The sequence below is a fragment of the Zophobas morio genome, unplaced genomic scaffold (assembly GCF_036711695.1).
Source record: "Zophobas morio isolate AGI-343-1 ecotype UQ-CSIRO unplaced genomic scaffold, CSIRO_AGI_Zmor_V1 ptg000011l, whole genome shotgun sequence".
NCBI lineage: Eukaryota > Metazoa > Arthropoda > Insecta > Coleoptera > Tenebrionidae > Zophobas > Zophobas morio.
Genome location: NW_026972116.1, coordinates 13,135,786 through 13,153,524, shown reverse-complemented (window position 1 = coordinate 13,153,524; position 17,739 = coordinate 13,135,786). Strand labels below are relative to the sequence as shown.

At 33.2% G+C, this 17,739-nt stretch overlaps 1 protein-coding gene across 1 annotated transcript; it reads right to left on the bottom strand.

Moving 5' to 3' along the window:
* Nucleotides 1–3,990: 3,990 nt before the first annotated feature.
* On the bottom strand, nucleotides 3,991–17,668 carry LOC135126973 (tetratricopeptide repeat protein 7B). The gene is made up of 9 exons (XM_064053239.1): nucleotides 17,457–17,668; nucleotides 17,255–17,406; nucleotides 17,046–17,173; nucleotides 16,493–16,991; nucleotides 16,247–16,444; nucleotides 9,913–10,714; nucleotides 9,595–9,833; nucleotides 4,690–4,886; nucleotides 3,991–4,636 (listed from the first exon to the last, which is right to left on the bottom strand). Exons 1-9 carry the CDS (start codon nucleotides 17,581–17,583, stop codon nucleotides 4,504–4,506), a joined length of 2,475 nt encoding a protein of 824 aa, XP_063909309.1. The 5' UTR covers nucleotides 17,584–17,668; the 3' UTR covers nucleotides 3,991–4,503.
* Nucleotides 17,669–17,739: the final 71 nt, after the last annotated feature.

Below are 17,739 nucleotides of genomic sequence, written 5' to 3'. Positions count from 1 at the left end.
CTGGCGAAATTTTAAATCGTAATTAAAGGAGGAACTCATGCTATACCTTTCAGTAAGATTTACTTGGCAAAATTTTTAAATGATGCTAATTATTTTTTAAAGAAGGCGAATAAATAGGTACATTTTGTTTGAGTATTGTATTATCTTGATAATAAACTTAAGTACAATTAAAATTTAAGATTAACTGATATGTTGTTTCAGAGATAATTCTTTCAAAATGTTTTGTCATACCGATGACGACACAGGGAAAAGAAAAAGCTCATAAAGAAAACATGGAACTAGACAAGAATAAACTTACATAAATCAGACTTTCGTAAAACATTTATTTAGTAATAACAAAAAACAAGAATAACATTTATTAAATTAGTTTCATATTATGTTACATATTTCATCATAGCAACTTTATGGCATTATATGTAAGTAGGTATTGTACATACCTATAATAATTGAACATGTTTATATGGTTTCTTTTGTTTTAGATACCTTCTGCCATCACAGAAAAGCTCTTCTTATTATAGTATTTTGTAGATTTGACACTTACACAGTTCTTATCTCACTGTACTTACCTGTGTAGATATGCCCTCCTGAATATTTTATGATGTTATTATTAGCATTTTTTGGAAATTGTATAATTTATACAGGGTTAGTCACGAGAGAATTACTTCTGAAAATTATTTTTACGCAACCCAAAATACTAATACCCTGTACCACTTGATATTATCTGAATTTAAAATGAAATGCCTAATCCATGATTGCTTTGACTTTGGCAGTGTCACTTTGACGTTAATTAATTTTTAACATTTTTTTTTTCATCGTTGACTCGCCTTTAGAGCCCCATTGGATCGACGACATACAGTCAGATCAATCTGGGCTATACTAGAGTCCCTGTAGACTCTACAGGGACTCTAGGCTATACTGAAGCTGTAAGTGCTCTACCAATGTTGTTCGCCGCTAATGTGCATGTGTTAATTCGCCATCTCTGCGTCACCTAGAGCCTCTTCGAAGTGCAAATCTGCAACCTCTGGACTTCTTCGGCCATCCATTTACAAAAAAGCCGTAGCATCCCCCCAAAATGCCCAACATTTTCAACAGATTAGTAGTTAAATTATTTACTTACTTGTTTGAGTTTGTGTTGTAACCTTTGAATAAAATTCCGTAAAAGGAATTTTTAGAAATAATTTTCTCGTGATTAATCGGTTGCAAAAGATCAAGAGGCACACTGACAAATTTATTAGCGGCGCCGGAGGAGATTTCCGACTGGCTGCGGTACCACCATGGACACTCGCGTAACCTCCTTTTCCACAATTGTCAAAATGAGATTGCCAAACTCAAAGCAATCATGGATTAAGCATTTTATTTTAAATTCAGTTAGTATCAAATGGTACATGGTATTCGTATTTTGGGTTGCGTAAAAATAATTTTCAGAAGTAATTCTCTCGTGACTAACCCTGTATATGCTTAGCATAACATTTTTCAAATTTGTATTTATTTTTCTCAAGTAATGCATATAATTTTATGAAAAATAAACACACACGCGAATTAATTTTTGTTGAAAGTCATAGGTATAGCATGACTCACTTTCATTCATGCTCACCATTCGATATTCATGTTGCATTACGCTATGTGTAATGTTTGAGATTTGAACCATAAGTAATTGTTACGAGTTATAAGGTATGATTAATTCATTCATTATAAGTACGGCAAAAATTGGCGTCCAACAATTTTTTTTTTCGCTATTCTAATAAATTATAAATATTTGGCATTTTGTGTATACTTACCATGGATAATGATCAGATGTGACTAAAATAAGGCATGAAAAAGTGCCTTCAGAATTATTTCAATTTTATGATGCGATCCTTTTATAAAACTTTTTTTCTAGGGATAAATTTTAATAACTTTTTTGGAGACACGCTGAAAAGGTACGATGTTTTTGACATTTTTTAAATGATATTTACTTGTTTTGTGTAAATACATATACAACGTAGTTGAGCGGTATTAGATTGTGTAAAAAATATATTGAAAAATAATTGGTTTCTCACGATATCTTGCAGACAAAAGAAGAGATTTGCATAAAATAATCTCTTGACAGTAGTTAAGGTGCAATTACGCTAGTTTGTTATCGTCCGAGCGGACATGTCCGGAAAGTAATGAACAATGAAACCCGTTTTAGAACATTCGCATTTTTGTCAGTGACCGATTATAACTGACAGTTGTAAACATTACCACACCATAATACATTTCACGTTGATCGATGTTTGCTACTTTATAAACAGGGTCTACATGATTTATTAGTTAACGAAATCGTCCGCTAAACAAACTAGTGCCACTGAGATAACTATCTCTATTATTTTTATAGTACTTTGATAATTTTTCAGTTTCTTCATAGATATTTTTTTGTGATATTTCCATCAAACTGGCAACCAAATTTCTGTTTCAATAGACAAAATTTAAAGCTGCTGATCTCTTGAAATCAGACAAGTATTGTCATTTTGTTCAATTTATCAATTCTGTGAAAATTAAATTAAATAACCATCATAGATTCTACTACAAACCGGTTAGCAGTACTTAAATTTCTTATATTTTTCTAGTAGCTAGGTAGACTTTAGATAAAAGTGTGTTGCTCCTTAAACTGTACGATTTAATGAATTACAGAGACAGTAAAGGTCATTTTCTATTAAACTTTGTTATATATATATAATACATACATAGTAAATAAAATATACCTAATAGAAATTTTGGTATACAATACTGTGATGATTTCATTCGTTGTGTTCAAGTTAAAAGTTTGACAATGGTATTTATTTGATAATAGAAGTCTCATAATGTAACGCATCTATGCATCCAATTTGGTCCACTCTCCTGTACTTTTTTCCCTGGTACCATCAAGGCGAATATTTTTATTACAATTGTTATCAGATTAAAAAGGAGACATTTTGCAATTTCGTGGAACAGTTACTAGTTACATACTTTGGTAATTAGTTTATTATTTGTTATGACACAATCGATTTATCAGCAATTTCAGAAATATTGTTTACCTATCTTTGATACAACTTATAATTATTAAATGTTTCGTACATAGAAACAAAAACTCGAAAACGGTATGTAGGGGAAATCACGCTACAAAAGAATGGAGAGCGGATTTTTCCTTATTTTGAAATCTAAATCAGGTGGGTATTTAAGAACTGTCAGTGATAACGATGGTTTTCAAAATTTAAAGTAGCCGCTGTCGTCTCATGATGTCATCACCTGTGATAAGAAAATTTAGTGAAAACTGGCAAGTTATGACGCACACTTTTAAAATATGGAGCTGACAAAAAGTATATACAATTAACCTTAATTTACGAGGAACCACCTGTGATTACTCAGGTCTTCCTTAACTATAGTCATCGCTAAGTGATTAGTAATAAAGTCATAAAATAATTTAATGAAATCATCACAAAACAGTTTTTGTGTTGTTTCCAATATTGACTATAAAAATCTAAGGGTTGTGACTTTGTAGTTTGTTTATTTTATTTTTCCGTTTGTGTTTTTATAATTTTTAATGTTCAATATGTTAATAATGCAACATAACTGTTAATGTCTAATAATGTAGATACGTACTTAAATTCATCAAGGTTAAAGTTATAAACTTTTAATATTTGTAAAATGCAAACTTTACGTGATGTTTACGTACCTATATATGAGAAACTCAATATTCATAAAACTTAGCTTTTTTCCATAATCTCATAAAAATCTGCAGGAATTCGACTCCCCTTGAAACCTTTCGTTGATACGGTTATCTCGACCTTGTTTATAAGTAATTCTGAAAAGTGTGATATGTCATTATTTAGACAGCACAATTCAAAAACCATGTAGTTATCAAATGCATTTGTTGAAATTGTTGTACGGATAGGCGGCACGCTGTAATCGCTTTATACGATTCGATTAGTGAGTAAAAGTAAATAATGGGATTTATCCAGGAATTAACGGGTCGGGGTACAAAAACCAAAATTTAAAAGAAATAATAATAAAAAAATATAATGAATGTAAATGTAACAACGTTATTGATTACTTTGTTATATCTTTTCTCAAAGTTACTTTCACTGAAATAATTAACATGTGACAAACAATCCACAGCTAAAGTCGCATTTACATGGCGCGCAACAAGTTACAACAACTTATTACTATAGGTAACTTTCGTATCGTCATATCAGATTTGTAGGCGCCATTTTGTCACCGCCATTTTTAGTATACATTCAGTTTCTAATCGACACTACAGTAAAGGACACGTGACGTCCATAACCTGACCTAATATCTAAACCATAACCTGTAATGTCGTGCAGAAACTTTTCGTTGAAACATGTCAGAATTACTGTATTTGAGTACGGCTATCACATCAATACACGAACATCAACGACTAAAGTACAAATTCTATAACACAGTAAGTACAATCACCATTACGTAACAATAAAAATAACAATAAAATCATCTACCAATCAACAAACTCGACCACCCTTCCCGCGGCTATTCAAAACAAAGAGGAACTGAATTAAACGGAAGTATTGGATTATTCTTCTCTTCCATCAAAGCGGTGGCCATCGCGTCACTCGCTTTTTCGTATTCGCCCAGCGCTTCCAGAACCTTCCCCAAGTTGTACCTGGAACAAATCACGTGGCTAGAGACGCTCAAACGTTCGATAATGCCATTTACCACGTCACGTGATTCTTCGGGTCAATCTTGGCGGCTTCGCGGAAAGTTGTTTCCGCTAGACCCTGCAGTCCTAAATAGTGGTAGACCAGGCCTAATTCCTGAAGAGACTTGACGTGCTGCGGATTGATCGCCACGGCGTTTTGGAAGCACAGTTTCGCCTCGGGCCATTCTTGTTTGTGCATGTGGAGTAGCCCTTTCTACACAAAATACAATCATGTTAAACAAGTTTGCGAAACTTCCATCAAACGGTATAGAGAGAGTGAAATTGGGGTAGTCAAAGTATACGGACCCGAAAAGTGGCTTTATTCCGCATGCTTGGAAGCAGACAATTGCTAAATTATATACGTATAAGTCGATTTCATAATTTCAAGAGATTTTCACGTTTTGGAATTGCTGAGAACTGATGTGTGTTTTTTGGAGATTTGTCTGTCAAGTATTCCTGATGTGCGATATTTTCTCTCAAAAATGCAAAATGATCTTATTAGGCTGCTTAGCTAATATGTAATATATTTGACTACGTAATTTTTATTTTTGGTAGCCATAGGGCACACATAAAATTATTCGAAGTAGGGTTGGGTATGAACATCTAGTACATTTGTTGGTAATCGGAAATAATCAAAATTCCCTAAATTCTGCTTGTTACGTTATGTTGTTTTACATTTAATTAGGTTAGGAAATTTGTCAAATACATAAAACAACAAAAGGAAATTGACAGAATTAAACTTTCTGTTTACATTTTGTGACAACAGTTTTGACGTTTAATAGAAAACAATGCAGTAGAAATTTTTTTGACATGATCGAGTTGTCCACACTAGTAATGTTCGTTGCATTATCATCGAATTTTGAATTGGGTTGATTCTGTAGTTTTATAGCTAAACATAGCCTTATGCTTAGAAATAAAAAGACTATAGATATTATCTAAATACTAAATATAATACATGAAATTGAAAAAATAAGTAAATGAAACTCTACAGGTGACTAACCAAAAAAAGGAAATGAGGGAAACTAGAAATTAAAACACACAGACAGTAGTTATAAAGTAAAATAGTTTCCGATATTGGTATATTTTTAAGTATACTATGCTTCTTGTTTTCAACTACACAAAGTGTAACATACAACTCAGGTCTACGGGTTTTCTACTATGTATATGTTTCTTCTAGTATCAATCATCGATCGGTCGAAGCGGCGTTCGCTAAAGAAAGGTCTGGAAGCGGAAGTCGCGATGGATTCGAGAAAGACCTCGATTGCGAAACATCGAGAAGGGAATATGGGTTTAAATGGAGGCCACCTTCGAGAACGAGATTATTCAGTCGAGCGGCGTGTCGGGAAAAATTATTTTGTACGTAATCGCTGGAATAGTTAATCATGTAAATTCGAGTTATTAAGAACTAAATTGTTGAGTTTTACCCACGCCGATTTTTAATTCACCGACTAACGTCACACTATGTTATTCCAAGTTTCTTGAAATTTTTAAGCAATGGAAGAGTTCACAAAAAATAGGGTTATTTTTAAAGTCTGTGTTACAATATTTTGTGGAGAGATAAATAAAAGTACGCGCTTGGTTACCATATAAATAAAATGGAGTCTAAATATAGTGTTAAAAAAATAATATAAATTACCACAATTTTCAACTACCTATGCTTCAGTCGAAGGCCTATAATTTATTGCTGGATATTACTTTGTTTTTCGTGTTGTTTTGTTTTTAATGGTCTGAAATATTACTAACGTTGTAAGTTCATCGTAAGCATGGTAAATCGTTAATTAAGTTATTCTTTACCCCCCTCCACCCCAAACATTGATGACGTCATTTCTAATTTTTGCCTACTAGTGTGACCCAAAAAATTAACGAATGAGGCAATTTATTTTATTCATTAAATCAAGAAGGGCCCATCCAATTTTCGCGAAAATTTGGGAATGCATTACTGTTATTATTTTAATGATTGAAGGACATTTTTTTATTGGCAATTCTGAATTATTGGCAGCCATGCTAGTATGTCATTTCACAGTTGTCACTTTTGATGTGAGCACGCCTAACAAACGTGTTGATTGGCTGTTAAAACGGGAGGCGTTTACGTGAAATATATGGACATATAATGTAAGATCCCCACGTTGCCAAATTGCACTTAACCTCAATTTGTGGCAATGACAGTGACGTTTATATAAAAAGTAATTAAACTACGCCCTACGTCTTTCCCATCTTTTATTTCCAGAGCCTCGGATCTCCTTACGTCAAATTTAAAAAAATCATACGGTACAATAAATAGTAGTTTGAAAGCGATTTTCTCGTTTGAAATACCCTTAAAATATCTTTATATGTATTTTGATAGTATTTCCAATTTTAGTAAAGGAGTTAAAATTTTTGTTTAAATACTTCAAAGTTAAAATTATAATTGCTCAAATGTATTTTACTTTGATTTAATTAGAAATTACCACAATTCGTATTTTTTGTGATTTGAATAAAAAATAAATAAAATCCTAAAATCTTCAATACACAGGGTGTCTCAGCTAAAATTCCGTGGCCTACTATTTTGAGAACGGATAGAGGTATTGAAATTCTGTAAACGCCATTGTTTTTAGCTTGACGGCGGGAACTCAATTTAGTACATTGCAAATATGATACATATATACAAGGCGTGGTCGTCGTGGTGCAAACCTATATATTTTTTAAATGCAACGTATACATTTTTCACGGATTCTGGTAGACCGTTAAATTGCGATTATAACATATACAGCACTTCAAACATTTATTTCATTTGATTGAAAGTTAAGTGAAATAAAACAAGTAGGTACCACATTTTTTTTACGACATTTCAAACATATGCTAAAATAACTGCTTTGTTTCATCCAACTTTTTTTTTATATTTATAGATTTAATTTTTTTATCAACTGAACATGAAATAAATATCTAAGAGCCGGTTTACAGAAGCTCAATTAAATATTTGATGGTGATTAAATTTTTACTATGGCATTAAAGAATACATGATAACTTAATTTCAATTAAAATATTCTATAAACTGACCCTAAGTGTCTTATATCATTGTAATCACAATTTAACGGTCTATAAAAATTCGTTAAAAAATGTATGTTGCAATTTAAAAAAACATAGGTTTGCGTCGCTACGCCGATGATATATATGCGTTATATTTGCGATGTACTTAATGAAGTTAAAAACAATGGCGTTTGCAGAATTGCCTTACCTATATCCGTTCTTAAGCAGTTTTAGATGAGACATCATGTACTTACGTTTCATATAAAGTGTACTTAAGATGTACATACTCGTATATGTATATCAATGTTCAATTGAAAAAGTCATCGAGTTGGCCTTGATTTTTTATATGGACTATTAAAACACATGCGTTTTTCGCTACATTTTTCTCTATCAAAAAAGCATAGCCAACTTGATGACTTCTTCAATTGAACACCCGTGAACAGTAATGTACTTGGCGGTATATTTAGCCCCTCCTGCTACAGACTTAGTGCTACAAATGTCAATTTGACAGTCAGTTATGTCATCATAAACTTTAAAATATGTTGACAATTTGACAAAAAAAAATCATAAACATTAATAGTTACTCAGCGTTATTACTACACTGTACCTAGCTTTGTACTACGACTTACGTTCTCTTTGAAAATGGAACACTGTGTCAAACAACCCATATTTTAAAATTTTTGTTTTTCACAGTTTAAGAAATACCACTTTAATTGTGATGTAAAGCAGCCTTTACTGATAACATAGTGCGACACACTTTTTGTCGCAGAAACAAAAGAAACTTATACGATTAACCCAGTTTATAAACAAATGCTTTCAGTAATCTCTTTTCTAAATCAGTATACTAGCTGGACGTTAAACTTCGTCGTTAAATGTTTTAAAAGTAAATTTATTTTTGTTAGTAATATTGTTTATAAGTAAGTTTTGCAGTAATTCTTTCAATGCGAGAAGAACCAAAAACGTTACATAAATATATTACTTAAATTATTTGGCGTTAAAATCAGAAGTAAGTCTCACCAATTAATCGATCAAATTACTTTTAAAACTAAGTATTATAATTCATATAATTGACTATCATTCTAATTAGTTTAAATTAAATGATTATTATAAACAATAAATTATACGGCGGGTAATCTACAACAAAATAGTGTACTTAATAGCATAACAACCTGATCACACAAAATGAATCATTGTTAATTTTTATAGGACTACGAAAAGGTGACTTGATTAATGAAATATCAGCAGGTTACTTAACAAATTTTTTGAGTAAACGTGGTTTAGAAATTATTCTTCAATAATATTCGGAACCGTGTTGGATAAAACAATATTCCATTACGTTTTAATAGTTAATACTGTGTTAACTCTTTTTAAAAAATGAAATTTTGGACATTCGCCAATATATTGCTAGTTATTTAAAATTAGTTGTAGAATAACTTGGAATCTTTGGGATAATAATTCGTGATGAGTATTATTACTGTTTTAACTATTATTCTTTATAAAGGAATGATATGCGCAAGTGTAATATGTGTCGACCCAAAAAATAATCTAAATTATATTTTTGTTTGAATATTAATCACACGGAGTTAAAATTTTTATTTAGAAAACGTTGGCTGTGAAGGACAGGGAAAATACCTTTGATACTATCACAGCCAGTTGTAAATTAGATTTTTATCATTATTAACAGACCAATTTCGAGGTTCATGCTGTTTCCTCGTGTTCTGACGTCATGTCGAAATTCCATTTGTATGAAGATTTACGACATACAAAATTTTAATTAGTGTGTTAGAAGCAAAATTAAAAATAACAATAACAATAATAAGAATAAAAAACATAAAACAAAATTTGTACTCAATCACGCTTCTCGAAGTTGATTTACTAACTAACCCTTACTTATAAATATCAAAAATTAATCAAACCATATGCATGATGTGGTGGCTCAAGGGATAGATCTGCGTGGCCTCTTGAATACACTGTTGTACATCGGCAGGTTGATTCAAGGCCAAATAGAGTTCAGCCAGAAGCAACCATACTTCGACTTGCAACAACCACGCCCTCTGTGGACCCGGACGTGGACTAAAACTGCTTAAAGAACTAGCAACTTCGCTCAGAGCTTGTTCGATCCGAGAAGCGGCCGTGTTGTGCAATTGTAACGAACCTACGACAAATTGGTTTTAAGTACAGTACAGATTTACCACGAATTTAATTTAATTAAAGAAACATGACTTAAGTCTTACTAGAATCTCGGTCCGACATCTCCGACGTATACAATTGGAAGACTGAACGCGTGTCGCTTTTTCTATCACATTCCGGAACGTCCGAGTTCGTTTGCCCTTCGTACAAATTCTTCCATAACTCCAGCATCTGTTTCGCCGTGATCAACGCCTTCTCGCCACCTTCTTCGTGCAGCTCCAAATGCGCCTTCACGTACATCAAGTTCAGACAATCCGGATACTCTTCAAGTGCGTTTTCTACAATAGCCAACGCATTCTTGTGCTCCCTTTCGGCCGTTAGCAGCAGCACCAATAAATGCAAAGTGGACGAATTCTCCGCTCGTAGATCTAGTGAAATCCGCACGTGTTCTTGTGCGTCTCCAATTTGTCCCATTACTGCCAACTGCAGTCCTAAGTAGTAATGACACAAATGGTCGTTTGGTTCGATTTCCACAGCGCTTTTAAAGCTCTCCAAAGCTCTGTTCATCAGATCTTCTTTATCTTTTTTAAGTAAGCACGCTTCCGCCTGTAAGTAGTAGCCAATGCCTATATAGAGGTAACATCGACCGAGTAAGCCCGAATTGCATTGAAGATCTTTCTTTTTGGCTTCTATGCTAAAATTGGTTCCTTCTACTGCTAGATTTAGGTGTTCGTAGCAGATTTTTGCAGCTAAGAGGCAGTTACTGGCGTTATTTGGTTCTAAACGTATCACTTCTTTGAGGATTGCAAGAGCATGGACGTAGCGGCCGGTTGCCAGGAGGCTGAGGCCGTGTTGCTTCCAGAGATGGATCTCCTCGAAGGAGAACTTCATTGACCGTTCTAACGACTGGAAAAAAGAAGTAGTCTGAGTTGATTTAATATACTTTGATCGCTAGATGGCAACACAGTGTAAATTATTTTTCCACAAGCCTTTTCAAAATGTACATAAACAAACTTCAAGGGTAATTCTTGTCTCAATTATTCAAACACAATAACTATTTTATTTATGAACCTATGTTAACGAAATTTAGTTTATAAACAAAGACGAATGAGTTCTATGTATGCATCACTTCAATTACAAGAAATAATTGATAGGAAGCAAATTGATTACTTTCCATACGTTTTATTTTCTTTTGTAAGGAAATATTTTCTTAAGGAGGGCGTCTGCGCGCCAATTTTAGCACTCTAGGAAAGTCCACGCTAAAGGTCCGAGACACGCTGTCCCCTGGTGGTGAGTTACTGAAAATACCGGTAAAGGTCGAACTGTTCTACAGATTTCGATTTCGTGCTCTACGGAAATAAGTTTTCCTGCAACTTATTATTATCCTTCGGTATTAGCGAGCTTTTTGTTTTCAAACTTAATCTGTTGAAAATGAGAACACATTTTTATGAACATCAAATGTGTTCCCGTGGATAAAATCCTACGTTTATTTTTATTATTATTAAAAAAAGAAATATTACACGTATGGTTTCATTGTTAGACAACACATAACCTTATCAATGTTTCTTCGTTTCTGTTAATAATTATTTTTTATATAGAATTTGTCGATTTTCGGGAAAGCTTTTTTTCTCTCAATTTCGTAATATGATTATCCACTGCATATAGTTGAAAATTATTTTTGTGTATGCTATTTAAAAAACGTTCAGCTCTAATCTTTGAGTATTTTTCTTACTATTAAAACTAGAACTAGAATTAATGAAATATCGAGGAGCGTACGCTTAGTGACAATAATCGACGTAAAATTCTAACATGATTGATAATAATAAATTAATATTATTAATATATTAATAATTTACCCCTAAAAAAAAAAAAAAAAAAAATTCGACGATTGTTGTGAGCAGCATCGAATTCTTTAACAATATCTTCGATGTTTAAAGATTTTGCCACGGAAGATTCGACGTTGCTCACAGCAAGATGAATTAGTCTTTCATTGGTCATAGAATTACGCACACATGTTTTTAAACGTTTTAAAGTGGAAAAAGTACGTTCACATGCAGTACTGGATACTGGAATTGTAGCACTAATAACCGCTAGTTAGTAAGTTTCAATAAATGCAATTTTATAAATTTTTAACATGTCTAAAAGGTCCATTATTGTCGTGATTTTCACGTTTTTTTCATTTTCATACCTTGTCAACGTTGTTGGCCGTATCATAAGTTCTGATTTCAACAAATCCAAATTACTTTGATAAAAAGTGGCTAAAGGAGTTAAGGCGTCAAAATTTAAAAATAAAGCATTGCTAGGATGCAAAGCTGCAACATCATCTGTGGGCACCGGCTTCATTGGCGGGGACTAAAAAAAATATTTTCGAGATTTTTTTACAAAACAAGTTAAAAATTTACACCGCTATTCCTAGAAAAATTGAGGTGGGCACTAGGGTGGGCCGCAAAGTTTTTGGTTGGGCCATGGCCCACCATGGCCCTCCCTCAGTTCCGCCACTGCGATGGTGCATTTTAAGTTTACTAAAATTCGAAATCAAAAACGCAACTGTATAAAATATCAGTTATTTGTAAATGTAAAAAATGTAAGTGTTCATGGGATAAAAAGTGTTACTAAAATAATGTCTGCAAATTAGCATGAAATAAATCTAGAGTTCAGAGTTTTCTACCACTTTCTGCACTTTCTTTAAACCTTTTTCAATATATTGTAGTTTGAACTGACTTTTTGTTTAATGTATGTTTACTCAAAATTAACAAAAAATAAGAAATCGCGGCGAAATACCACAGAAAAAAAATTGGTCTAAAGAGTTTAGACAGTACTTCCCTCGCTGTCGGAAACGTGACGACTGCATGCCTATTATATTTTTTTTTCGCAGTAGATTTTAAAGCATTCGGTTTTGTAGTTCCTGAGTAAACCAATAAAATATATTTACGCATTCATTATTTTTTTTGAGTCACCCGGTATATGCAAATTAAAAAATATGAATGGAATGATAAATTACAAGTACAGACTCATCATATTTTGTATATTCTAGATAGGATTTATTCGGCAAATTTTTGAGCTGACGTCATCAGTTTTTTGGAGAAGATAACCAAATATATTTTGACTAAAAATTTATTATGCTCTTTATAACCTTAAAACATCTGCAACATTTCAAAACATTCGGTTCTGTAGTTCCTGATTATATATAATTTTTTTTGGGTCACCCTGTATATGCAAATCCGAAAAACATGAATGGAATGATAAATCACAAGAAGAGACTCATCATATTTTGTACATTTTAGATAGGATTTATGCAGCAAAATTTTGTGATGACGTCATAAATTTTTTAGGGGGGACGACCAAATACATTTTGATCAAAAATTTACCATGCTTATGATAATTTTAAAACATCTTCAAGATTTCAAAGCATTCGGTTTTGTAGTTACTGAGTAAATCAATAAAATAAATTTACGTATTAATTAATTTTTTTGAGTCACCCTGTATATGCAAATCCAAAAAATATGGATGGAGTGATATACAACAAGTACAGACTCATCATTTTTGTACATTTTAGATATGATTTATTCGGCAAACTTTTGAGCTGACGTCATCAAGTGTTTGGAGGGGATAACCAAATATAGTTTGACTAAAGATTTATGATGCTCTTTATAGCCTTAAAACATCTGCAACATTTCAAAACATTCGGGTTAGTAGATTCAAAATTAAATTACAAAATGTTTTTATAATTTTGATTTATTTCCAAAAATCTGGACGTTTCGGGTAAAAACTCAATTCGGAGTCGTAAACTACATGTGTAGGACTATGTTATTTTATACAATTTAAAACCCATTTACTATGTACAATTTTGAAGTGACGTCATCGCATTAGTGGTGGGGATGATTAGACAAATTTTGGTTAGCGTTTTACCATCTACATGATATTCCTAATATAAGTACAAAATTTCACAACAATCGGACCGGTACTTTCGGAGATTATCTGTCTAATAAAAATCCGGAACGGCAGACAGACGGAAATGGGAGACCTATTTCTTCGTCTTCTAGGGGTCATGAAAGAGCGAGAAAACGTAAAAGTATAGAGTCGGCCGACGGACTCGATTACAACACTTCCTTTGATTACGCTCGGGAAGTAAAAATATGGATTTTTTTCCCATTTGATGATATGAATATCTCACTTTTATCCTGAATAATTATAAAATTTTCGTCTAATGAGTTAAATGTTTTAATCAAGTTTATTATAAATCTAAATTAATTTATTTGGATAAAAATAATAACGAGCATTAATTTACAATTAATATTTACTTCTCGAGCGTAAGCTAAGGAAGTATAGTACGGGTCCATCGGACGAATGGCCACTTTTATGTTTTCTCGACGTTTCATGACCCCTACAGTACGAAAAAAGTAGTCTACCGTTTCCGTATGTCTGTCTGTCAAATTTTATATGTAGAAATGTCATGTAGATGGCTAATTGCTAACCAAAAGTTTGAGAATACGCAAGTCTCTATATAAGAGTAAGAATTATAATATTCAGAACATTTTGTTCGATTGTAGTTTAATTAATAATTTTAGTCCCCTGTTTTGAGAAGACAAACTCATTCAAATCAAACTGATTCCTACGTGACATTCTCTTTCGATGTATAAATATAAACACTTGAGCTTCAGATTGCTATTAACTAGCGCTGAAGGACATTTTATCCCGTTAGTTAAGCCCGACGCTAACACGTGTAAAATCGTTTTATTGTTTGTAAATTTACAGTTCATGTTAGGAGTTTAATCGTTAACTAGTGCTACCACAGTTTAACAATCAGGAATTTATTTAGATACATCACTTGGAAATTCCATGAAGTTCACTTAGTCAGGATAACACCCTTTGTTTGTCTAATTATGAATAAGTTTTGGATGCTAATACTTAGCGAGACATTTTATTTCTCGCAACACTAGATAATTACATCACCGAGACGCATTTTTCCTCGCAACGCAGGACGCATTTTGGGTTTATTTATTATGTGTTTTGTTTGGGATAAACAGTCCACGATATAAACCCTCAAAACAAATTGTTTTAAGTAACCAATCACTTGGATCATGGCATAATGTAACATCATATAAATTCTTTGTTTGCATCGTTGATAAAGTGTAGCAAATATTAACCTCATGTAATTTTGTTAGCTCTGCAAATTTTCACCTCACACAATTTTTTCTACACCACAATTTTAAGTTCAGTAATTTTCTTTGTTGTATAATTTAAAATGAACGTAAATTTTCATGCTCTGCACAAGTTTTATTTCACAGCAGATCTTTGTTTGACAAGTCTTTGCTAGTTTTTCTTTCTTGTAAATATTTTGTTGATGAATGTTTCCATCATATAAATTATCTGATGTCCAATCTTAATCTCACATAAGAATTATTTGTTGTTTAAAATTTCACAAGATTGTATCGCAAATTTAAATGTTGTTTATTGCTCTTTTTGAAACTTTAACACTGGTTCAGTAGTTGTTAATATTAGAGTCATAGAAATTGAACATTTAAAGCGGAAGCGGGGTGCGCGGTTCCTAGTCGAGCTGGCGGGATTTATCGCGCCATCTGTGCAAAAGATGCAGATTAGAATAGAAGTCAGGGGCGGTCGAGATGACGTAACGCTGTCGGTTTCCACCCCATAGCCGGGACCCAACTGCGAGTTGCCGACCGTAACGTTGGATTTTTTGAAAGAGTGAATTTTCGTACGCACACGGGCTATTATTTTCCAATCGTAAATTTAATATCATTACTGTTGGCTAATAAATAAAAAAATTGTTCCTTTTAGCTGACTCACTCTGCACATACTAGCCTCCAGATATTTTTTTTGTATTTTGTGTTATTTTGACGATTTTTTAAATTTCTACAAAAACTACATTTGTAAGAACAAGTTCCATTAAATTTTGGTGGCCGTCAGTAGTTGTCAATTCAGAAGTCCTCTAAAGCAAGAGACGAAGTTGTTATTTAATTTTTAAAGTATTACTTCATGAGTTGTACATATTTTCCGTGGAAAATTGATAATAAGTGAGGTTGATGAATCAGACACCATATTTACATATTACAATGAAAAAAAAAAAAAAAAAATTGACCTTTATTACACCAGAGAAATATTTTATTTTGAAGCCGGTTGCAACCGTCGACTATACCTACAATTTTGTATACTCAAGAGTTTTGAACACTTTTAATAATATAAAGAAAACTTTTTCATTCAACTTTTATGCAATTACGGATTTAAAATTAGATATCCACAAAGTGAAGAATGGTCAGACAATTTTTAGAAACTTTTTGGTTTATCAGATTCAAGTGACAGTTAACATTGTGCTGCCCTCTAGCTGCTATTGTGATAGATATGAATCGATATTGATGATATTGGCGCGACCTTCTAACACCACTATGACATTGGCAAATTCAAATGAAACTCACGTACCTCTTGTAGCAAAGCCACTTGTCCCCACCGCACTGTAGCAATGGCCAGCAAATCGTACACCATTATCGCATCATGATAAGCACTAAGCCTAATCTCCTTAAATTCAGGAGACTGTGACAAAACAGCGTTCCGAACAGCCATAGATTCAGCAATCAACAACAACAAAATAGTTTCTTCACATTCGTTCTTCGGAACAAACTACAAGTGTAACAACGTAGAAAAGAAATTACCAAGTTTTTCAATTACCTGATTTAAGGAAGCATAGTATTTTGGTTTCCAAATTGAAGCTTTAGGAAGCGAGTTCGATGGAGGTTTATACTTGTCCCCCACCAACCCTTGTAAAATCAGTTGCGCCATCTGGCACATAAATTTCAACCGAATGGCGTTAGCACCTTGAGTTTCAACGGCACAAAGAGCAGCTCTATATTGCTCTAGAGCTTCATCAGGTTTGCTTTGTTGCAATAACAACATGGGGCCTTCTTGTAGAGCTTGTTCTAGAATCACTCCCAGTGATTTGTGGGTGGCTGGGGGCTGTGGGGAATGTGTTCCTGTGTTGGTAGTGGTTCCAGTTGTTTCCTTTTCGAGTTTTTGCATGTAAAGTAGGGATAGATCTGCTGCTAAACTAAAACATTTACTCATTTCTTCCTTTTTTTCGGCTTTTTTGAATTTGGTGGTAGCCGTTGTGTCTTTTTGGAGGCACAGACCATTCACGGCGTAGGATTCTGCCACTATTCGTAAACTTCGTCTAAAAACAATACACAATTCAAAAATGTAAAATGATAGTTTTGAATGGTTTTACAAAGGCAGTTTTTTCTGGGACAAATTGTGGAGTTCCGCTGCTTTAAAATGATCAATTCCTTTAGCGTAGTGACTACAAGCGTAGTGTAATTTTCCGAGGAGGAGATGGGCGTCCATAGCAACGCCAGCCTAAGGAACAACTTCATAATAAACATAACAAAATGGAAACAACTGGGTTAATTTTTCTAGTTGTTAATATTTTGACTCTACCTTGATACCCGCATCATTAGTGACTAAAGTTAAGTATCTCTTTGCGTCAATTAAGCCAATCTTTGCGCGGTCTGCGTTCGCTTCGATTGGTGGCCACTCTTCCAAATAGTTCTCTAGTTTTCCTTCCCCTATTAGAAAATCGGACAGGCACACTATAACACACTTGTCAGAACAAGAAAAACACAATTAAGCAATCGTTTACTATATTCTGGTGATTTATCCTTAAGTTGCTCGGCCAGTTCTATGACCTTAACCCAATTTGCCTCTTCTCTATTCCTTTCGATATCAACTTCGATTCGAGTTGTAGTATTTTTTGCTCTACTTGTCATTTTTTAAACTGTTGTTTCAATAAATAATAGAAAAATAAACTATAAATCAACCTTGTCACAACATAACCTACATCTGTCATTTGAACGTCAGTCTGACGTTTTACAATAAATATAAACCCAGCCAATCAGGACCCACATAGGATTAGGGGATGGCAA

Coding starts and splice junctions, on each gene's coding strand:
- LOC135126973 (XM_064053239.1), bottom strand. CDS start 17,583: ATGACAAGTAGAGCAAAAAATACTACAACTCGAATCGAAGTTGATATC. Junction 17,174..17,254: donor CTAATGATGCGGGTATCAAG/GTAGAGTCAAAA, acceptor GTTGTTCCTTAG/GCTGGCGTTGCTATGGACGC. Junction 10,715..16,246: donor AAGTGGCTTTGCTACAAGAG/GTACGTGAGTTT, acceptor TCTTTTTTCCAG/TCGTTAGAACGGTCAATGAA.